The sequence below is a fragment of the Oryx dammah genome, unplaced genomic scaffold, assembly GCF_014754425.2.
Source record: "Oryx dammah isolate SB20612 unplaced genomic scaffold, SCBI_Odam_1.1 HiC_scaffold_21, whole genome shotgun sequence".
Classification (NCBI taxonomy): domain Eukaryota; kingdom Metazoa; phylum Chordata; class Mammalia; order Artiodactyla; family Bovidae; genus Oryx; species Oryx dammah.
This window is the reverse complement of record NW_024070205.1, coordinates 19,636,684-19,661,202: the sequence shown is the minus strand read 5'-3', so window position 1 is coordinate 19,661,202 and position 24,519 is coordinate 19,636,684. Positions and strand designations below refer to the sequence as shown.

The window sequence follows — 24,519 nt, the reverse complement described above, 5'->3', positions numbered from 1 at the left end:
TTCCACATGTAAGTGAAATCATACAATATTTGTCTTTCTCTCTCTGACTTTGTTCTGTCTCAGATGACAGGATTTCCTTTTTTTTTTTTTTTTTAATGACTGAATAGTATTTGTGTGTGTGTGTGGGTGGGTGGATGTCACATTTTCTTTATTCATTCATCTATTGATGAAGAACTACCAATGATCCAGCAAATTCACTTGTGGAAATGTATCAGAAGGAAGTAAAATCACTATGTCAAAGAAATATCTGTACACCTATATTTAGTATTTTAAAAGTTAAATAAAGGGGTAAATATCACTCATTCAGTAGCCACTCATAGTTTATCATAAACATCTTTAAAAGCCTGCTTTTAAATAACTTTTTCCATATACTTTAAAAAGTTGAAATCTTTTGTGTAATTTGCAAACTTTTTTTCACTTTTTATTTCATGAAGTTATTTAAAACTCGTTGTAAGTATTATCTTTAACTTGTTAGTATCTTAAATTTTAAATGGAATTTAATAATTGTATCACAGAACAGTTCTTATTTGATTTCTGTTTAAACAGTCACCTCCCAAGAGCTGCATGTCTGTGTCAAAGCAAGAGTCTAGCAAAGGAAGTCATAGGACTGGAGGACACGGTCGTCTGCCCGTCAAGTCCCATCAGCATTGTTACAGTTGGTCAGATGAGTCATTATCTATGACACAGTCAGGTAAGAGTAACAAGGAAGGAGGTAGTTTTCTTTGAACTATGTTTGAATTCCTCTTTAATAAGCTTTGTCTCTATGTGACTGGTAAAATGTTATTCTCTGTTTCATTTGTAAAGGTTTTTTCCTTGCCAAAATTGAATTACATAATTCTTTGCTTTCCCTTGATAATTTATATCCCTCATTATACAAACTATGATAAATTGTTATGTTCTTAGACGTTAGTAGTCATTTATTCATCAGACATTTGTTGAATTTTTTGTGTGTGACAGGTGCTGCTTATGTGTTCCTATAGTGCTCTGCACTTTAACTTGTTATACCAGACAGCACATAAATTTAATCAAACATTAATTTAATCAACACATTAATTCAACCTAGTAGTGGGTCTCCTCTACTAGAATTTATATTCCTGACGCTAGCAGGTACTTTGCATTGCACATAGTAGGTACTGTGTTTCTTGAATGATTTAATGATGCCCATGAGGAGAAACAGGTGGTAGAGCAGGATAGTGTAAGTCTCAAGGAAGGAAGTAGAGACTGCACATGGCAGTAGGGAGCATTCATTATTTTCCTGTAACCTCTATCCTACTATAAATTCCCAGTAGTACATAGATTATGAAAGAATGAACAGGCTCTACTCTAAAAGACTTCAAGGCATTGATCTTGGGAGACATATCTAGACAGACAAAACTTGGTTTATGTAGGATTCTGAGGAAGATTAATACTATATTGACGTATGTCTTTTGAGTTCATTTTCAATTTTCTTTTGAGAGAAGACATTTAGTAAAGGAAAAGTAAAAAATATTACTCATTTTTTTAAATCTTTGATCCTATTTTATACCCCCTGTGCTTTCAGTGTTTTAAACAACAGTAACTCTTGGGTTTTTCCCATGCCCATATTTACTTATTCTTTGAATAACTGCATAATATTTCAAAGGGTGGATATACCATAATATAACCATTTCCCTAGTGATATCATGTAGATTTTCTTAAAATTTTCAAAATTTCAAGTAATGTTATAATGAATATCTTCATTTATATATGACATGACATGACATGTGTGCATTCTCAGTCGTGTCTGACTGCTTGCAGCCCTGTGGACTGTAGCGGCAAGGCTCCTCTGTCCATGGAGTTTTCCAGGCAAGAATACTAGAGTGGGTTGCTGTTTCCTACTTTCTGACTCAGGGATCAAACCTGCATATCTTGTGTCTCCTTCATTGGCAGACAGGTTCTTTACCACTGTGCCACCTGGCAGCCTTTTTATGTATATTTATATTCCTGTTGAATATTTCAGTAGGAATAAATTCTTAGAAGTGAAATTACTGAATCAAGCCAGTAATCGAAGTTGAAGAATATTATCTGTCATATTTATCTGTTGAAAGTGATTAATTTTTTGTATATATTTGCTTTCATGTAATCTGGGGAGAAGTTACTGCCAGTGGAGTAACCTTTCAGTGGACATAAACTTGATATTTTGAAATATGGATTCTCATTATTTCTCTTTTACTTACTGGTGACTTTCTTCAAGTTTCCTTCCCATAACTAATATTCTTTCTTATCTATAGCAATGAAATAATATCTTAATCATCCTTGTATGAATTATAAAATAAGGATTAATAATATTTGTAAGATATTATTTTATTGGTAAAATATATTCAAATGAGAACTGTTTTAGAAAAATATCTCTGAGATTTCTAAGCTATAGATGCCATCTACCTATTCATGACAGCATTATTCATTATATGTGGTATTTATAGGAGTGGTAAATGTTAATGCAGTGGAATTATATAATACCTTTCTTAGTTACATGATGGAGAGTTTGTTATGAGCCAGATTAATACAATCAACATGTGTCAAATAATGAAGCTTAATTTTTAGTCGTTATTCTGTTCATCAGGTTATTCTGTCTTGATGTATTTCAGCCAACAGAAGTCTCATTTTCCTGTCACTTCCCCTATCCCTTTTCTTCCAAAAAAAACCTGTAGGAGAGAATTCCATAAAGACAATACATTGATCTAGAGAGTTACTTAGATTAAAAAAATTTTTTTTTCTAGAGGTTCTTTTAGATATTACTGTGATAAACACTATATAGGAGAATTAGATTTGGGCATGTGGAAAATGTACTCCCATTCACTGTCATAGACTTTTATTTTATCTCTTTTTACCTTTCACTTGTAGAACTTTGGTTTCTTTACTACTTAAAAATGTAAACATTTCACACGGTCTTTCATCTGAACTGAAAGTTTCTCATCATCTCTGTTAAATCTTCACAGTCATAGTTGAGAAATGTTTTTATTTAAAAAGATCACTGCTTACATATCCAATTTTTAAAATATATTCATTTAAAATAATCATTTTGGAGGCAAAGTTATAGGAAGTATAGTGGTCTCCTATAAAATTTTATCAAAGTAACATCTCAAGTTCTGGAAGCACATAAAGTTTATCAAGCTAAAAGAATACACAGCTTTAGCAGATGCAAAGGTATGGGGTTTATATTTCATTTTAGAAAGGTTATAATTTTCAGCTCAACTTGAAATCCTACCCCCAATTATTGTTCAGAATTGTTAATTAAATCACTGTAAAGCTTACCAATAAGATTCAGAGCCTTTTAGCTCTAGAACAGATTGAGAGGATGTCCCCTCATCTCCTGAGAGAACACCAAAATTGCATGTTCAACAGTCATTGACAGGAGGATGCTAGAACCCGCCATAAAAAGATACTGCACATCCAAAGACAAAGAAGCCATAGCGAGATGGTAGGAGGGGCACAATAACAATAAAATCAAATTCCCATACCTGCCAGGTGGGTGACCCGAAAACTGGAGACCAATAGGAGCAAAGAAGCTCTCCCACTGTTGTAAAGGTTCTAAACCCCACATCAGGCTTCCCAGCCTGGGGATCCCACAAAGGAGCTGAGAATCCTAGGGAATCTGACCTTAATTTCACAGGACTAGGGGAAACAGTGGAGAAGGCAGTGGCACCCTACTCCAGTACTCTTGCCTGGAAAATCCCATGGACGGAGGAGCCTGGAAGGCTGCAGTCCATGGGGTTGCTGAGGGTTGGACATGACAGAGCGACTTCCCTTTCATGCATTGGAGAAGGAAATGGCAGCCCACTCCAGTGTTCTTGCCTGGAGAATCCCAGGGACGGGGGAGCCTGGTGGGCTGCCGTCTATGGGGTCGCACAGAGTCGGACATGACTGAAGAGACTTAGTAGCAGCAGTCCAAGGGACTCTCAGGAGTCTTCTCCAACACCACAGTTCAGAAGCATCAATTCTTCGGCGCTCAGCTTTCTTCACAGTCCAACGATCATACATATCGATAATTACCATAAATGTAAATGGATTAAATGCACCAACCACAAGACATAGACTGGCTGAGCAGATAAAAACATGTCCATATATGCACTTCCACTTACCACATCACTCTACTTAACCCCCCAGATTGTATGTAATTATTTTATATTATTAGATTAATCATATTCCCGTCATGGCTTGCGGTTGTAATTATCTTTTATTTTTTGTCTGGCTATTGATTGTGAAAACTGATAAACCTCTTTTACTATTGTGATTATGCAACTATTACTCACTTAATACCATTGTATCGTGATTGTTTCAACAGAAAAATAATAGAATTCTATATCACCAAAACTACCACTTAATAGAAAAACCTGTAATCACTTTTTAAAATCCAAATGCATATCAGATTATCTTGGAATGTTTGGAAAAATCAAATGCCCAGATCTGCTTTTATTCCCCCAAAGCTCCAGATATGTTTCTAATGAGCAGCTGTGTTTAAAAACAACTGGACTTATGATCTTTTACTTTCATCTAGTTTGTTTCATTTTTTTTCTATTTCATGTTCAGTGCCCCCGTTTCACTTAGTTTATGTTTTCCAATTTCTCCATCTTCTCTTTTTTGTGATATTCTTTCTCAAGCCCTTATCAAGTGTAGTAGAAAAGTTTTTGTATACATATATATAAGTAATATTGCCTAACTAAAAAATGTATGACATTTGACTCAACTTGTTTGACTTAGTATGAATAGAATGCTAGGCTTCTAATTTTAAAAATAGATATGCAACAAAGATTTACTGTAGAGCACAGGGAGCAATAGTCAATATCTTGTAATAGCCTATAATGGAAAATAATCTGAAAAATAATATATGTGTATATGTATAACTGAATCACCTTGCTGTGTACCTGAAACATTGTAAGTCAACTGTACTTCAATAAAATATATATATAAAATGAAAAAAATAAAATGGATAAATTAAGCCAAAAATAAATAAATAAAATGAATTGATTATTTTCTTCAGAAATTAAAGGAGAACATGAGGAAGATACTCAGTTTTTGTCTCCTTACCACCACCTTTTTTAGGTTTAAACCAAAAAATGTTACATAAAATATGGCTACATAAAAATATTTTATGTGTACTAATACTGCCACCATTTATTGAGCTTTTTATAGTAGTCCAAGTACTGTGCTACATGCTTTAGGTATCTTATTTAATTTTCACATCAGTTCTAGAAATCATTAAGTGACAGACACCTTACTAATTACCAGTAGTAGATTCCAAGCTAAAAATGACCTTTATTATTGCTTCATTTTATGAGTGTTGATCAATAAATAGTGAACTTCGCTATTCATTCAGGGCTCAGTCTGATGGCACTACTGGCATAAGATGGGTATAATTTTCCTAATGCACCTTAAGTTAGGTGACTAAAGTGGCAGGAACTTAGATGTCATTATTTCTAATTTAGATATTTAGATCACATTGCAAAAAAAAGACTTATCTTTTCAAAATAAATTCTGTGATTAGTTCTTTGCAATTTAATCTGAAGTGCTTAAAAAAAAAAAACCTGGTTGTTTATGATGTAATGTTGTAATGTGCATCTAAGTCTTCAGAGTTGTGTATAATAGTATTTCTCTTAAAAGACTATTAAATGCCTCACTCATCATTAGCGTGTGGAAATGACACCATGGTGTGATTCAAGGAGGAGATGTCATTTTTTTTTTTCTATGTAATTTCCATGTGTAGTGAAATAAGCTGTTTTTAAATGATGCTTATTTTATCATTATTATTATTATTTATTTGACTGTGCTGGGTCTCAGTTGTGGCATGCTGGATCTTTAGTTGCCACATGTGAACAACACATGGGATCTAGTTCCCTGACCAGGGATTGAACCTGGGCCCCCTGCACTGGAAGCACAAGTCTTAGCCACTAGACCACCAGGGAACTCCTAATGATGCTTATTTTTATAAGATTTGTGTGATGCTTACAATGAAGTGTCTTTTTCATGATTTTGCTGTGACTAAACATCTGCTTTGTATGTGTGCATGTATGTATGTAAATTGTTGGGAAGAAAATAAGATTTAACTATAGCTTTATTTCAGTTATTTTAAATCTTTAAGAGCTTCCAAAGGTTATCGCAAAGTATATTGCTTTATAATTTTTCTCTCCCCTTTTATTATATTAAGCCATTAGCTGGTGACTCATAATCAATTTCAAATGGTAAAATTCTAGTTTGATTTTAATATGACTTTAAAACTATTAAACTATCTATTAGTAACCAAGAGGAGGGACAGTTAAGTATGGCTATCCTGTTACCAGGAAATAAATCCTTAAAGAATGTCCAAATTTCGCTAACCAAAAGTTTTTTCTACTTCCAGCTACTTATCAAGACAGAGTGTCTTCAAATTTGCAAACTTTATTTGCTGTTTCAAAATAGCACAATTAGAAGGTGGTAATAAACAGGAAGACACACATCCCCACCCCTGCATAGAAATTTAGGAGAAAGGATGGAAATCACTAATAATCTTTTTCTGAATCTCAAATTTTAAATGTTAGATTAACTTTACATTGGTGCTTTCTATTAATAGTTACTGAATTTATTTTTTTTAATGACATTAAAAGGTTTCATATCTCTTTCAGAAACTACATCTGACCAGAGTGACATTGAAGGTAGAATCAGAGCCCTGAAGGATGAGCTGCGGAAAAGAAAATCAGTTGTGGACCAACTCAAGAAGGAACAGAAGAAAAGGCAAAAGGAGAGGCTCAAAGCCCAAGAAGCCAGTCTGATCAAACAGTTGGAGGTTAGACATAAGAAGGCTAGTGTAAACATGAAGCTGGAAGTGTTTTAAGCATTAATAAAGTGATAGATTAAAAATTTTCAGTATTAGTATTGTGCCACATTTTAACCTAACTTTAAAAACAAAGAAACTGTGGTGTCTGAACAAACTCTTGCTTGAAGCATTAAATATTAAAATGTTGAAATTATAATATCAAGTATTAAAGTAAATAATAAAAGTATTAAAATGAGTTTTTTCCCCAAAGAGGAAAGATTAGGCCTATGAAACAAAGCTTGATATACGTGTCCTCTTAAGGAAAGAATCATTAGATAAATAATCCTGGCTATTGGAACTGTTAACTACTTTTTCTTTTCTTTCTTTTTTTTTTTTTTGGCAGAATGGTGTTTCATGCCACCCAGCTTATTAGTATGAATCTTTGTACTATTTGAATAGCTCCTAAAAATAATTCTAAACTTGAGTTTCATTCCAAACTAGCAACCTTCCCTGATTTGATTCTACCCAACTCTGGAAGCCTTGTTTTTTTGGTTTGTTTGTTTTGTTTTGTTTTTAGCTTTAAAAGCATGTGGGCACAGAAGGTTTTACTGACAATTCCTCCGAATATTTTTTAAATTAATTTATTTAATTGGAGGCTAATTACTTTATGGTTTTTATATCGTTCTCATTCTGTTTTTTCCTGTTCATTCAGTTATCAGATCCTATTGATTTCTTTTTTCATAAATCTTGCTTGTCCCTTTCCATTCCTACTGACATCAAGCCATTTGGGACCCTGATGTCTTCTTACCTCTATAGTGTGCATAGCCTCTTACTCTTACATGTCCTTGCCTACGGTTGCTTCCCTATAGCTTACATACATTCTATCAGCCTAGTATTCCTAAACACCATATTCATTACAGAGCCAGTCTGAACTTCCTGTATCATAAGAACCCCTTCTCAAGGCCTCGCCTGAGATCATTCAGTTTCTTCTCAGTCACTTTCAGTAATAGCAAGTTTCAGATTTTCAAGGCAGTTGATTTCATTGGTTGGACTCCAGGTACTCTAAGTGCTAAAAAGGTCTTTGTTATGTTTGGGCAAAATTTCTGTTCTTTTAATCGTCCTTGTGCGGTAACATCAAACATGTATTCTCCTTTATTAATATGTTTATTAATTTAATCAAATATTCAAGCACCTTTTTATGTGCTGGAAACTTGGCTAATTACTGTACACATATTTTTCACTTTATCCTCAAAGCAACAAGGTATTGCTCTCCCTGTTTTACAAATGAGGAAACTGAGTTTCAGTGAAATTAATGATATCCAGAGATATGCAGCTCAAATGTGTTAAAACTAGGATTTTAATTTAGCTTGAATTCCAAATTCTGTGCCCTTACCATTACACTACACTGTCTTCCACATAGAAGATAAACCTGCTAACAGATCTGGAGAAGATAAGACATTTACATTAGTACACAGCACAAAGATGGGAACAGGAATTGTAACTTGCACATATGTTTAGAAGAAAAGTGATTAAGATTCAGTGACCATGCGGAGAAGTTCATGCTGGAAAGTAGTAAGAAACAAAATTTTTAAATGAAAATCTAATTTAGGGCTTTAGAAATCAGACTGATGAGTTTGAACTTCATCCTATAGGTCTGTGCTCAATCTGACTATACATTAGAATTAATCAAGGAGGTTTTTTGAAAAATACAAATATCCAGGCTCACTCCCAGAGATTTTTATTTAATTGGCCTAAGGTGGGGCCCATGATTTAAAAGTACTGCTGAAGGTCATGTTCAGTTCAGTTCAGTCTCTCAGTCGTGTCTGACTCTTTGCGACCCCATGAACCGCAGCACTCCAGGCCTCCCTGTCCATCACCAATTCCCGGAGTCCACCCAAACCCATGTCCGTTGAGTCAGTGATGCTATCCAACCATCTCATACTCTGTCATCCCCTTCTCCTCCTGCCCTCAAATCTTTCCCCACATCAGGGTCTTTTCAAATGAGTCAGCTCTTTGCATCAGGTGGCCAAAGGTCATGAGGAGCAATTAAAAGCTAAATGAAATACTATTACATTGAATAGCATTGCCTCAAAAGTTCAGTAATAGATACATCAACCAGAAAAATATCTAGAGAAAAATATAAAGATCCACCTCATTCAATATTTTATTAAATGATTTAAATAAAGGCAATAAAAAGTTCTTTATTTAGATTTTATAATTATATGTATATAGTATAGTATATAAATTAGTGAAGCTTTATTTATAGAATGACTAATAACTAAGAAGTATTTTTGCAATTCTGTACTATCATGCTCTCAACCACTCCATTCTCTTTCCTTGTGATCTGTATTCCCAAAGTACATACCCCTTAAGAAGCTTACTGCCATTGAAACTCAGTGCAATGGCTAAACTTAAAAATATCAGGAAAGTATTAGGACATCCTTTAAAGAATAATTATATAATCAGCTAAAGAGTTTTTTTAATATGGCAGGGCCTGAATTATTACTTCATAAGTATTACGCTTCTGTAATTGAGATTGTATCATTTCCTAATTGATATTAGTGTTACATTATACATCTTGCTTATATGTAGCCTATTTCAAAGTTATGCAAATAACTGATTTTAGAACTCTGAGAAATAATACTGATGCAGGGAGTAAACATTTTATATTAACATCTTTTTTACTGTTTGAATATTTTACCATTAAATGTTTAGTTTTCTAAGTTAAGATAGTTTTTAAAAATTCTGTATATTGACTCCTCTGATTTTTCTAAACGTAGTCATACGATGAATTCATTAAGAAAACTGAAGCTGAGCTTAGCCGAGATTTGGAAACCTCACCAACAGCCAAGCCTCAGATTAAAACGCTCTCCTCAACTTCTGAAAAACCCAAGATCAAGTCCCTTCCACTGCACAGGTAGAAATTTTTGATAACTAACCTATATCCTGCCTTATTTGCAAAAGAAATAAGGAAAGGTTTTTAGTTGAAGCTAACTTTTGAGTAACTGTGAAATTGTAGAAGTGAAAATACTGGTTTATGGTTTTAGTGTCACTAAAGTAAATTTGTTGTTTATGGTATAATCACAGATCAAATTTATAATAAGGCACAGGTTTAAATATATATTCTGAAATCTGGTGGGTGCAGTGAAAATAATACTCTCCAGCATTGTTGTTACAGCTTTGTAAGTTGGTATAGTTGTTTCGAAAAACAGTTTGGCAATGTTTCAAAAGTCAAAAACAGTCTGTAACTTTTGACTCAATAATTCCCCATCTGAAAATCTAGCTTGAAAAAACACAAACTACCAAAAATATCTATTTGCATGAACATGTTTATCATAACATCTTTTATATTAAGTAAACACTGGAAGCAGTTTTTACATCCAGAAATGGGTGAATACCCTGTTAATGAAGGTTCTTTCCAGGGACAGAATATTATGCAATCATTGAGTGCAGATACAGAAGATGCCGAGTAGCCCCACTAGAATATATAATGTGATATGTAAGGAAGTCAGGAGGAATATTTAAGATGAATTTTGAACGACGAGCAGAGGTTATGTAGGTCAGTGGGACTGAGAAGTAGTGGGTATTTCAGAGAGAAAGGCACTGATGAGTGACTAAAAGCAGTCAAGAGCTTGGCATATCATGGAAGCTGAATGCGATAGGATATTTCCAGAGTTAGAAGAAACTGGAAAAATGAAAAACAGATTGTGATAATATTATACTCAAGCATTTTTAGTATTTTCTTATTCGCTTTCTTAGAAGATGTGAAACCTTGAAAGGCAATATTTTAGGATATATTTTGTTTCTTAGAAACGTTACACAGACTCATTACAATTAATTTAGCATTATCTGGGTTTAAATCCTGGCTCCAGCACCAGCCAGCTATTTAATTAGGGGCAAGTTATTTAACCTCTCTGTACTTCATTTTTTTAATCCGGATTTATATCCCTATAAGAACACCTGAGTAATAAACTTGTTATCAGTGTTAAAAGACTTAACTTAGGACAGGGTCTAACACACAAAGCTAACACTGTATATTAGTTTTATTATTATTGCTACTAAAATATTGAGGGAAGTGGTAAAAAGGAATAAGTTTAAATCATATCATACATAACTATCCCAAAACAGCAGACATCAACAATTAGATATATTTCTTTCTCGGATTTTTTTATAGTTATATTTTATATTTTTGATATGTATATATTTTCCCTTTATGTTATATTATATGTAAGTTTTATTTTAATTTCTACATTTGATTAAGTGTTTTTATAGTTTTATTAACCAAGCTACTAAGAATTTTAACTAGAGAATGATAGAATCATATTTCTCTTTAGAGAAATCTTTTTGACTACAGTATGAAGGAAAGATAGAAAGGGATAAGTTTAGAAGCAGGGATAACAGTAGTCTGTCTAAGCCAGGCCTCAGATAATCCACTGTAATAAGAATAGAGAATAGGAGATAGATTTTAGGAATATTGAAGAAGTATACTTGACTAACATTATAGATGGAAAAGCTGGATGACTGTCATATTTCTCTTAAGTAGTAGTTGGTTGAGTCAAAGTTACACTAACCTAAATGGAAAATCAGGTGTTCCTCAGTGGGAGGCTTAAGTTGGTTTTAAAATGTTAATTTTAAGGTATCTATAGTTCATCTAAGTGGAATTATCCAGGAAAGATATATATACACACACATATATCAACATATAGATCATGGTTGAGGCAATAAATATGGCAACATTTGGATGAACCTTCTTCACCCAAAGAAAGTATGCATTCAGAGAGAATAAAAGGGAGCCAAGTACTAGATATGATAAAATAACAACCTTTGAGGAGATTAAGAAGAAATAGGAGTAGAAGGCATATAATATGACTTTGCAGATAAAAAGAAAGCAAGAAAATGAAGATGGTAAATGTCAAATTAAAGCATAAAAGAGAACAGTAATGTACCATCAGATGAAGGAATAAAGAATGGGGGGAGGGGAACTTTGCGCAATATTCTGTAATAACCTAAATGGGAAAAGAATTTGAAAAAGAATAAATATATGTGTATGTGTAACTGAATCACTTTACTGTACAACTGATACTAACATTGTAAATGGGCTATAGTCCAATATTAAAGGGGAGAATTTTTTTTTAAGCTTGAGGTATACGTATAAGCTAAGGGGGAAGAAAATCACCAGATTGAAGGACTAACGATTGTAGAAAAAAGAATGGTTAGTTGAGGGATACCATCAGTGAGACTGTAGAAATTATGGGATTTGGTGCAGAAAGAAATTTGAGCAAATTTAAGAGATACACCTTTTTCTTCTTGCAGACAGGAGGAAAGGCAATTGGGATGGCTGTGAATATAGATGAATTTGTAGGTAAAAAGGTTGAAGATCAGAAGGTTCATGCTGATGGCCTCTCTTTCTCTCATTAAAAGAGGCAAGATCATCTGTTGAGAGTGACGAAGGCCAGAAATAGGCTTGGTGAAAGTGGCAAAGGTTGGAATACTTCCTGTGGAGTAGAAAGAAGTAGTTGTCTAAGAACTGGTTGCTTTTTGTTACCAGTTATTATAGTATCAGTAATACATTTATTTCTGTTTATTAATTTTTCTACTTAAGATCGGAAACAGCAAAGAATTGGAAATCACTGACAGACTCAGAACGATCCAGAGGATCCCTGGAGTCTATTGCTGAACGTGTTGGTATGTAACTAGAAAAAATAATCATACTGTATCTACATGGGCTAAAGATTTATACAAATGCCTATGCAATTCTACCTCTAAGTTATTTGGTTAAAAAATGAATTTCCTAAAGATAGTAGATCATTTAATATTTTAAGTTACTTTTATATTTTAAAGTGATTTATGGGTTATACATAAGTTATATGAATCAGTCTTTATTGTCCCAATAACTGACAAAAACTGAATCATAAAGACATTGATCTAAAATGGCTATGAGGGTGTCATCAGCATCTCAAAATTCTTCCTTAATCAGATTTTGTATCTGATTGTGTAATTGTCGGCCTCCACTATTTCTCAGCTATGTGGTTATATACATTTTTTTCAGTTGAGTCCAAAGAAAAATAAGAACTATTGAAAATAAAGTATAATTAAATGAGGAATTAAAACTGAGGTGTGAAAAAGCCTACCTGGCAATAATGACAGAGTAGCTATTTGAATTCAAGACTTTTACTTCTTGGTTTGTTGGTTCACTGAATCTTAATTAATTCTTCTTATTTAGCAGTTTTAGCTCTTAAAGTGCTATATTTCCAAAAATAGTTAGGTGTTTTTTGGTGTTTTTTTTTGTTTTTTTTTTTTTACATTCAAGAGATTAGTTGAAGTCCCTGGGAAAATTCATTCTTTTAGAAGTATATATACTAGTACATTTTTCCCTCCTTTATTGCTTTTCTATTTGAAGAACATAGGTAATATGCTTCATCCAAGTCTGTGTTTGCATGATTTGAGAATCAACTTCTCCATAAACTTTGATTCATTTTTCTTAATTTTCTAACTTAAGACAACACTTAAAAAATTATACCAAACTTCACATTTTTCAATTCAGTGCAGTCGCTCAGTCGTCTCCGACTCTTTGCGACCCCATGAATCACAGCACACCAGGCCTCCCTGTCCATCACCAACTCCCAGAGTTAACCCAAACTCATGTCCATTGAGTCGGTGATGCCATCCAGCCATCTCATCCTCTGTCATCCCCTTCTCCTCCTGCCCCCAATCCCTCCCAGCATCAGTCTTTTCCAATACGTCAACTCTTCGCATGAGGTGGCCAAAGTACTGGAGTTTCAGCTTCAGCATCAGTCCTTCCGAAGAAATCCCAGGGCTGATCTCCTTCAGAATGGACTGGTTGGATCTCCTTGCAGTCCAAGGGACTCTGAAGAGTCTTTTCCAACACCACAGTTCAAAAGCATCAATTCTTCAGCGCTCAGCCTTCTTCACAGTCCAACTCTCACATCTATACATGGCTACTGGAAAAACCATAGCCTTGACTAGACGGACCTTTGTTGGCAAAGAAATGTCTCTGCTTTTGAATATGCCATCTAGGTTGGTCATAACTTTCCTTCCAAGGAGTAAGCGTCTTTTAATTTCATGGCTGCAATCACCATCTGCAGTGATTTTGGAGCCCAGAAAAATAAAGTCTGACACTGTTTCCACTGTTTGCCCATCTATTTCCCATGAAGTGATGGGACCAGATGCCATAATCTTTGTTTTCTGAATGTTGAGCTTTAAGCCAACTTTTTCACTCTCCTTGAAAGAGGCCTTTTAGTTCCTCTTCACTTTCTGCCATAAGGGTGGTGTCATCTGCATATGTGAGGTTATTGATATTTCTCCCGGCAATCTTGATTCCAGCTTGTGTTTCTTCCAGCCCAGCGTTTCTCATGATGTACTCTGCAATAGAAGTTAAATAAGCAGGGTGACAGTATACACCTTTTCCTATTTGGAACCAGTCTGTTGTTCCATGTCCAGTTCTAACTGTTGCTTCCTGACCTGCATACAGGTTTCTCAAGAGGCAGGTCAGGTGGTCTGGTATTCCCATCTCTTTCAGAATTTTCCACAGTTTATTGTGATCCACACAGTCAAAGGCTTTGGCATAGTCAATAAAGCAGAAATAGATGTTTTTCTGGAACTCTCTTGCTTTTTTGATGATTCAGCAGATGCTGGCAATTTGATCTCTGGTTCCTCTGCCTTTGCTAAAACCAGCTTGGACATCAGGAAGTTCACAGTTCATGCTTCAGCAGCCTGGCTTAGAGAATTTTGAGCATTACTTTACTAGCATGTGAGATGAGTGCAATTGTGCAGTAGTTTGAGCATTCTTTGGCATTGCCTTTCTTTGGGATTGGAATGAAAACTTACCTTTTCCAGTCCTTTGGCCACTCCTGAGTTTTCCAAATTTGCTGGTATATTAAGTGCAGCTTTTTAAGTTATTTTTAAATGTTCTGTTTATTTTTAGTACAGTGTATATTCATAAAATAAAAATTTACTACATATGGTAACCTATAAAACAGGTCATATTTACTGACCAGAGCTTTTTCTCACTAATATTTGGTTTTTATTTAAACTTTGGTTTCAGAAATTGAAAGTTGTGATTAGACAATTTTGATGTGATTTTTTTTTTTTCTTCTTCCCCCTTTAAGATGCTGCATTGACAGGTTCTGAAAGATCAGTATCGGAAAAATCTTCATCTGCCTACACAAAGAGAATGACTGAATTGGATGGTCGGACAGAAGAGCACTTTCAGACTTCTCCGATTCTGAGATCATCAAGGAGGACAAGAGCTGAATCTGGAGATTCTCTAGAAAATGTCCCTTCATTATCTCTTCTCAAAGAATTAAATGCCTCTCATAGAATTCTGGATGTATCAAGTGCCAAGGCTGAAGAAGAGTCTAGTCAAAAATCAGAAATACAAGAAGTAGAATATGCAAAATTGGAGGAGAGTGCAATTGAAGATGCCTATTCTAAACAGTCTAGGAAGGCTGATGTCTTCCTGAAGCTAGACCTGGAACAGGGAGATTCATCTGAAATTCTTTCAAGAAAAGATCTTCCTTTAGATTCTATAAATGTTCAGAAAGACTTAGTTAGATTAGCCATTGAAAATCTTCATGAAAAAGAAACAAAAGAGGGACAGTCAAATGAAGAAATCAGTCATAGTCCAAACAGCCAATCAGAAAAAGAGACTCATGTACAAAAGAATATAAAGGGCAGGGACTCATCTTGGTCACAGCGTCTACTTGCATCTAAAGAGATATCGTACTCTGAAGATTTTGATGTATCGTCTTTCAAGAAAGACATTTCAGCTGAATTGTACAAAGATAACTTTGAGGTGGCATCTTTGTTGTCACTCAGGAAAGACTCTCAGTCTTGCAGAGAGAAGTTACAGGCAACAAGCATCTCTAGAAGTAGAGCCACTAGCTTTGGTAGTGATGATGAAATCAGTGAGTGCCTCAGTGAGAAAAGCCTTTCTATTCATAGCAGTGTCCACTCTGAAAGGCTGTTAGAACTCAAGTCCCCCACTGAGCTTATGAAAAATAAGGAGCGCAGTGATGTAGAGCATGAACGAGGAGTTACTGAATCCCCTTCCTTGGCTTCAGCTTCTCTTGCAGATGAATTACTTGATTTCCACATTGGTGATAGGGTATTGATTGGCAATGTTCAGCCAGGAACTCTTCGGTTCAAAGGTGTGACTAGTTTTGCCAAAGGGTTTTGGGCTGGAGTGGAGTTGGATAAACCTGAAGGAAATAACAATGGAACATATGATGGCATTGTATATTTTGTTTGCAAAGAGAAGCATGGGATTTTTGCTCCTCCTCAAAAAATATCTCACATTCCAGAAAACTTTGATGACTATGTAGACATAAATGAAGACGAAGACTCTTATTCAGATGAGCAATATCAATGTTATAATCAAGAACAAAAAGATACAGAGGGTCCCAAGTCTGACAGAGAAAAGGATACAATTGAATATTTTTATGAGAAATCTCTACCCAGTGTGCATGACACAGAAGCCTCAGTTGATAGAAGCCTTAAAGTAGAGACAGACAATATACAGGACATTTCTGGGGTACTCGAAACCCATATTCACCAGCAGAATTCAGTGGACTTATTGATGTCTTCAGAGAAAAATAAAGACCTTGTTTCTGATGCCACAGAAAAGGTTTCTTCTGTTGTAGAAGACGATACTTTAGATAATACCTTTTCTGAAGAATTGAAGCAACAACAGTTGACTGAAAAGGAAGAGAACTTATATCCCGAAGTTTCAGAAAAGCTGTCTACCCCACTTCTGGACCTGTTAGCAAGAGAGAAGAACCAATTGGAAGCCCAACTGAGGTCATCTGTAAGTGAGGAAAAAAAGTCAAAGGAACAGCTAGAAACAGTCAGCTTACTGACAGACAGTTTGCTCCAAGTCTTTGTGAAGGACACAGTCAATCAACTACAACAAATCAAAAGAGCTAGGAATGAAAAAATCCAGCTTAGCAATCAGGAGCTTCTTGTTGAGGATCAAAAGAAAGTACCACCCCAAAGCCTATCCCAAAATCTTGAGGAACAGTCACCAAGCGTTCCGGGTTGCTTCTTAAGGTCTGAATTGGAAGATGAGAAAGAGGAGATTTCCTCACCAGATATGTGTCCTAGACCTGTAAGTATGTTGTTTAGGGAAAAAAATGTCAATTAACCTTGCCTTTGTGGTACACTTTAATTCTGTAACTCCTAATAGCTATTTGGGTGATATCTTGTTTATTAAATACAGATCACTATACTAGTTTTTAAAGGCCATGTGGCTGTTTTTCTGTCTGAAGTATAATTGTCCTCTATTATGTCATGAGTGGTCACTATAGAGTTGTCACAAACACAGGCAGGTTTATGCTGGGTTGAAAACCCTTGTATACTGTCCGCAGATTATAGATTCCCTTCCAGATTCACTGATCAAATTTATTCCATGGAGATTTCCATTGTTTCTCAACCCAGTTCTTTCTTGCCTATGAAATTGTTCACATATCTACTCAGTCATAGTTGCCTTGCAGAAACTGCCAGTTGTGATGTTGACTCTGGTACAACTGAAATATATCCACTGTGACATATACTCAGGCCATCAACTTGTTTAGGGTGCCTGTGGACAGTTGAACAACAGTAATGATTTTGAGTAACTTGAACCACATGATCACCAAAGGTGAGAAATTTTATCTCATTTCCATATCCCAGAAGTGAAACATTTTTTCAGAAGCAGAGTAATAGTGATACAAAAAGGAAAAAACGAACCATACACATTTTGTAGAAACTGAATAATAAGGCTTACGTAAATAGAATTACAAGGAAACAGGATAGTTTTTTCTTAAATTGTTCATCAGTAGCCATTATATTGTTTTTATTTTGCTTGTTTATAGAGAAATAGCAAATATACAAGTAATATATGTAGTTTGTCTTAAAAAAAAGAAAAAAAGCCCAAACTTGTTAAGTAACCTGAGTTTACTAAATGGTGATCTGTTTGAATGGTTCCATTTCTGTAGGAAAGTCCAGTATTTGGTGCCAGTGGGCAGGAAGAGCTTGCTAAGAGACTTGCTGAACTTGAGATCAGCCGGGAGTTCCTGAGCGTGTTAGGAGATGATCAAGATTGGTTTGATGAAGACTTTGGTTTGAGCTCTTCTCACAAGATCCAAAAAAACAAGGCCGAAGAAACAATTGTACCTTTAATGGCAGAACCTAAAAGAGCTCCAGAAAAGCCGTGTGAAACATTACTGGCAGTCCCACATACGGCAGAGGAAGTGGAAATTCTTGTGCACGATGCAGCGGAAGAGCTTTGGAAATGGAAAGAATTAGGTCACGATCTGCACAGCATCGGTATTCCTGCAAAACTGCTTGGCTGTGCCAGTAAGGGTCTAGATATAGAAAGTACTAGTAAAAGGGTGTACAAGCAGGTATGTAACAGGGAAGGATAATTCTAATTTTTAAACTTCTCACTGTTGTCTGATATTTGGATCTTAGCCATTTCATTTTGTTTCTTTTTCTCTATCAAGGCGGTTTTTGACTTAACAAAAGAGATTTTTGAGGAAATATTTGCTGAGGATCCCAACTTGAATCAACCTGTCTGGATGAAGCCATGTAGAATCAACTCCAGTTATTTCCGACGAGTGAAAAATCCAAATAACCTTGATGAAATCAAGGTAAATTGGAAACTACAAAGTATCTCCTTTTTTTGTTTGATCTTCTTTTTGTACAGGTCTATAAATGTCATTAAAGCAGGTACTCTTATGTATTATTCACTCTTCTGCCCTCAAGACCTGTTCCATAGTAGATATTCAGTAAATATTTGTTTATTCAGTCTGTGAGCAAAAGAACAATGAGGGTGACAGGGAATCCTGAACCCTCAACTTTTTGCAAAATAAAACTTAACAGTAATTTCATATACATATATTTTATAATATTTTTAAGAAATTAGCAAATAGGGAGATAAATTATTGGAATTCGTATGAGCTTTAGGTGAGTTCTTAATGATTGAGAGATAGGTATAATACTCTAAAAGTATCAGAAGACATATATCAAATATGCCAACCCTAGACAACATAAATGATATAACCTTTCCATCTTTGATTTTGGAGATTTCAGATTGGTTATGTGGTTTTGAAATATGTAGGATAGTGTGATATATAAAAAATATTGCTTGTTGTCTAAGAAGCCCCTGAAAAGATTAAGTACCCTGAAGCTACAGGGACTCTCAACAAACAAACTTTAAAATCACGTGGGTGAAAATCTCTCTGCCTGTTCACCTTTTCTTGAACTATATTCCCATTGCAGTGCCTCTCAAACTTTAACGTGCATCTGAGTCACCTGGGGCTTTTGGTAAAAATGCAGATTTCTTACTGAGTAGACCTGGAGTAGGACCAGAGATTCTGCACTTCTGCAAGCTCCGAGGTGATGCGGTTGTTGCTGTGACTCTAGGATTATCTTCAGTAGCAAGGGTCTAGAGTTAGGTCTCCCAGACTTATCTGATCGTAGAAACTATTGTTCCCCAGAGTCTGCCTCCAGTTACTTATTTTACTTATGTATTGTCTTACATTATTCAGTTGTATATCTGGATGATCAAAACACATTAAAGGAGCATACACATTAATCTGGTATATAACATGAAAGGAGGCACTGTCTAAACAACTTGGTCTTTTTTTCCCTGAGATAATTGACACATAACATTATATTAGTTTCAGGTATTTAATGTAATGATTTTATCTTTGTATATACTGTAAAAAGAGCACCACAATATGTCTGGTTAACATCCATCACCACACATAGTTACAAATTTGTTTTGCTTGTATGAGAACTTTTCAGATCTCTGTTAGCAACTTTGAAGTATATAATACAGTATTGTTAACTATAGAAAGTTTTTAAAAATACTCATACTGACAGAATACCAACAGATATCTATGAGACATATGCTTACATCAGAGGTAGGCAAACTATGGCCCACAGGCCAAATCCAGGCCACCACATCTTTTTAAAAATAAAGTTGCCATAACCACACCTAGTTATTTACATCGTGTCCACACCTGCTTACCTACTACCAGCAACAAAGTTGAGTAGCTGCAATAGGGACCATATGGCCCAGAAAGCCTGAAATAGTTACAATTTGGTCTTTTACAGAAAACGTCTGCTGACCTTTGCTTAAGTTAAAGCAGGAGAAAAAGAAGTTTTCAAAGATTGACTTGATGGATTAAAAAAACAAAAACTTTAAAAATAGTATTCAACTTGAGAAATGAATTATCAGAACCACCTGGGGGTTTTTCAAAGCCCTGGTTCACTCCATTCCTTTCAGTCCCCAGCAGTTGATATATCCTTGAATGCATGTGTGTGTGTGAATGTGAATGTGAGAGAGACACTGGTTTTTTTAATAGAACAACCATAGAAAGTAATATTATTTTATTGCTAACAAAGAACAAACATGTTGAAATAAGATACATAATTTATACCAGCATTCATCAGACCATGTACATCATTATAACACACAGTGATGCTTCCTACCAATTTTAATATTGCTATAGCGAGGCTTCCCAGCTGGCTCAGTGGTAAAGAATTCGCCTGCAATGCAGGAGAACCCGGGTTCAATCCCTGGGTCAGGAAGATTCCCTGGAGAAGGAAATGGCAACCCACTTCAGTATCCTTGCCTGGGAAATCCCATAGACAGAGGAGCCTGGCGGGCTACGGTCCATGGGATGACAAGGAGTCAGACACAACTTAGCAACTAAACAGCAATAGCAGTATCACAAATGCATATCTTGTATGTCTGTATCCTCAGGTCATTGAAGAATACCTTCTATAAGGCAGGAATTAAAAAAAAAAAAGGCAACAAAAATATTGTTAAAGCATTTTGTAAAGCTTTTTAAAGGGTGATAGTTCAAATACTGTTAGTAAAATTACCATGCCTCTCAAACTGAAGTGTTGATTAGTATTTTTTTAATTTAACATACTTAAATCTTGGTGCTTCAAAATAAGCTATCCCAACCAAAGCCTTATTCAGGGATTTACTTTACACTTTCTTTTGTAGTTTTGCCAGCTTGAGTAAATAAACGGTGGGTTTTGGGTAGAAGGGACTCAAAAGTGATTTTTGTTTTTGCAAATTCATCAGTGGATTTTACTTGTTTTTTTGGATGTTGTATAGAAACAAAAATTCTTTAAGTGAATAAAGTCTGAGCATTTGGGAATGCTTTTCTTTTCAAATTGCTAAGTGGAACCGTAAGTGAAAGAAGTTCTGTGATCTTTTTTTAATAAACATTATATTCTTAGCAAAAATCTGTTTACTGCTTTATAAGAACTAAGTCTCAAAAAGTTTGTGTTTCATGCATTCCTCTTATTTTCACAGAACTTCATAGCAACTGAAGTACTCAAGCTATTCAGTCTTAAAAAGGAGCCAAACCACAAAACAGATTGGCAGAAAATGATGAAATTTGGAAGAAAGAAAAGGGACCGAGTGGATCATATCCTGGTGAGTGTCTATAACTGAACTGTTTTTATTTGACCATCTTTTCCAAAATCAGCATGTAGTTAGTAAGTCTATGATGTGCTCATGTGCTCAGTTCTGTCTGACTCTTTGTGACTCTGTGAACTGTAGCCCTCCAAGCTCCTCTGTCCATGGGATTTTCCAAGCAAGGATACTGGAGTGGGTTGCCATTTCCTCCTCCAGGGGATCTTCCTGACCCAGGAATTGGACCCACGTCTCCTGCATTGGCAGGAGGATTCTTTACCACTGAGCCATCTGGAAAGCCCAAGTCTATAATAGTAAAGTCTTAAAGTCTTCATTTGCTGCATGTCTCTCTGCCCATCAGTTTTGAGAATTGCTTTCTTTTAAATTCAGTAGATGAATATTTAACTTAATAGTATCTTATAGGTGTGGAGAACTTGAGAAATAAAATGTTTGGAAACAAACTTAAGGTTCTGAATTTAAAGAGACCAGTATAGACGAGGGCCAGACCACCTGAATTTTAATCCCTGTTTTGGCACTTTACTTGTGTAATCTTGGACAGATTGTCTGATCTCTTTGTGCCTCATTTTTCTATCTGCAAACTGAAGATGACAATTATTAAGAGAATTAAATGACTATTTATGTATATATATAGAACAGTACCTTGCACCTAACTCAATAAACATTAGCTGTTATCATTTCATCATCACTATTACTATCCAGAAATTTAGCTGGACAGGATTTATTCCATTTTGCAGTATATTTTCTAGCATTAGAAAAGTGTTTATCAAACAGCAACAAAAAAAAAGGGAGAAAAAAGGCTTTCATTCTTTCTTCCCTAATAGAATGTTAAGATATTAAGTAGTAGGGAGAAGGCAACGGCACCCCACTCCAGTACTCTTGCCTGGAAAATCCCATGGGTGGAGGAGCCTGGTGGGCTGCCGTCCATGGGGTTGCTAAGAGTCGGACATGACTGAGCGACTTCACTTTCACTTTTCACTTGCATGCATGGCAACCCACTCCAGTGTTCTTGCCTAGAGAATCCCAGGGATAGGGGAGCCTGGTGGGCTGCCGTCTGTGGGGTCGCACAGAGTCGGACACGACTGAAGTGACTTAGCAGCAGTAGCAGCAGCAGCAGCAAACCTTAGGAAACCCAGGTATTAGTTGATTCAGGTTTATCTCCAAGCATTTTCACTCTGGACTTTATATTTATTCTATATTTATATTCGTATCATGAAAAAGTAATGCTTAAGTTTATCAATTTTTTCCAAATATGTACCTCTAGTGCTTCATTTACTCAGTAATAACTTTACTAGGTAAACATTTGTTAAATATTCTTTCTCATATCTTATTTGATCCTCACAATAATTATATGAGGTAGGATAGACTAATGTTACTCTGTTTTACAAATGAGATTCAAAGATATTAAGTGACTTGCCTAACAAATAAGAGCAGGACTTTAACCAATTCATAGATCTTTGCCTCTCAAAGTGAACTTGCTCTCATATTTCTGCAGTGGTTTAGATCTGAGTTAGTAATTACCATGATGTTACTTCTTCCACCTCTTTAGAAATTAAAGGAAAAAGCATACCAAGAGACATTCATTTACCCTACTATCAGTTGAATTGGTCATATTCCCTATAAATCATCTCTGCATGTATTTAGCCAAGAATTGTGCTAATTAAGGACCAGTGTTATAGTAGTAAGCAAGACAGACATAGTCCCTGCCTTCATGGATTTTACAGTTGGTGGTGGAAGCTGCTGCTGCTGCTGCTGCTAAGTCGCTTCAGTCGTGTCCGACTGTGCGATCCCATAGACGGCAGCCCACCAGGCTCCTCTGTCCCTGGGATTCTCCAGGCAAGAACACTGGAGTGGGCTGCCATTTCCTTCTCCAGTGCATGAAAGTGAAAAGGGAAAGTGAAGTCGCTCAGTCGTGTCCAACTCCTAGCGACCCCATGGACTGCAGCCCACCAGGCTCCTCCATCCATGGGATTTTCCACGCAAGAGTACTGGAGTGGGGTGTCATTGCCTTCTCCATGGTGGAAGCTAGCCATTGTATGTAATTTACACAAATGTGTAATTATAATTATAAAAATAGAAGAATAGGGAGCTATTGTAAAAGCATTGACAGGAAACTGATGTAATGAGGATGGTCAGGAAAGGCTTCCCTGGAAGTGACAGTTGAGCTGAGATCTTAAAGATGAATAAGCACAACCTGAGTTTCGTGTAGAGAGAAGAGCAGTTCAGGGAGAGGAGACTACATGTGCAAAGACATGAAATGGGAAGGAGTATGGAACCAAAAAGTCCATGTGGCTGGAGAGTGAGCTGAACTGCCTGGGCCTATGTAACTTTTTTCGTAATGTTCAGTGAAATGATACTGTTAGCAACTTGAGTTTGTTATCAACAGAGACACTAAATAAACTGGTCCTGGTCACCATTCCCACTATTATATTTAGCCAGCTTAGCATTTGGAGATTCTGATTTTTGTGCATTTTAGAGGAACCTAGATTTAAAACAATTGTCATAACATGTAAGACAGAAATTTTGCCGTCAATTCAAAACAAAAGGGTCTCAAAAACAGAAATTTCAAATAAGTTTTTAAAATTATATTTATTATAAATAATCATGGTCATTTTCAAAATGTAAAGTACTGATTATTTAAAAGAAAACAGTCATGATGATCTTACCATGTAGAAACTCTTAATTATTTTGACATAATAATACCCTTAGAGTTTCTTTTTATACAAAGAATTTTTTTTAATGTTTGGGATCATAGTTTCTTTCATATTCTGATTGTTTTTACTTAATTAAATGTGGGTTTTCCTGTTATTAAGTGTATATCATTTAAAAATAAATTTCCATTTTAATTTCTGTGGAAATAAAATAGTCCATTGTGGAATTATATATTATGATTTATTTAATCAGTTAATCTTTTTTTTATTCTTTGAAATAATACTGTTGTAGTAAGTATCTTGCAATATGGTATATCTTTGTAACTATTTCCAATAATTTACTCAGTAAATTCTTAGAAATAGAGTTGCTGATTAAAAGTATATGCAGAATGAAAAAAAAAAAAAAAAAAGTATATGCAGAATGTTAAAGCTTTTGTCAGATTGTTTTCCAGAAAGGTTGTACCAATTATACATACTCACCAGCATGATACAGGAGTGGTGTGTCTTTTTACCTTTGCCAATACTGGCTAATGTTTTGATCTTTAAAAAAAAAAAAAAAGAGTTCATTTTTCTTTTAACAATTTTATTATTAATGAGGTTAATTTTTTTACTGGTTTAATGACTATTCCGAATCTTTCATATGTTTAATAAATATATTGGAAGTA

The 24,519-nt window shown here is 35.3% G+C and overlaps 1 protein-coding gene and 1 long non-coding RNA gene across 5 annotated transcripts in view; one reads left to right on the top strand and one right to left on the bottom strand.

Annotated features, from left to right (window-relative positions):
• CEP350 (centrosomal protein 350) overlaps positions 1-24,519 on the top strand; it is a 153,715-nt gene that overhangs the window by 123,301 nt on the left and 5,895 nt on the right. For all 4 annotated transcript variants that reach the window (XM_040263872.1, XM_040263873.1, XM_040263870.1 and 1 more), the window contains 8 exons: positions 547-691; positions 6,618-6,778; positions 9,529-9,665; positions 12,351-12,433; positions 14,878-16,874; positions 17,743-18,150; positions 18,250-18,396; positions 21,084-21,206. In XM_040263872.1, the coding sequence (XP_040119806.1) occupies positions 547-691; positions 6,618-6,778; positions 9,529-9,665; positions 12,351-12,433; positions 14,878-16,874; positions 17,743-18,150; positions 18,250-18,396; positions 21,084-21,206 (3,201 nt within the window). The remainder of the gene's footprint in view (positions 1-546; positions 692-6,617; positions 6,779-9,528; positions 9,666-12,350; positions 12,434-14,877; positions 16,875-17,742; positions 18,151-18,249; positions 18,397-21,083; positions 21,207-24,519) is intronic.
• On the bottom strand, positions 4,581-18,654 carry LOC120880510. The gene is made up of 3 exons (XR_005725046.1): positions 18,642-18,654; positions 6,243-6,245; positions 4,581-4,678 (listed from the first exon to the last, which is right to left on the bottom strand). It is a non-coding gene; the product is annotated as an uncharacterized LOC120880510 (long non-coding RNA).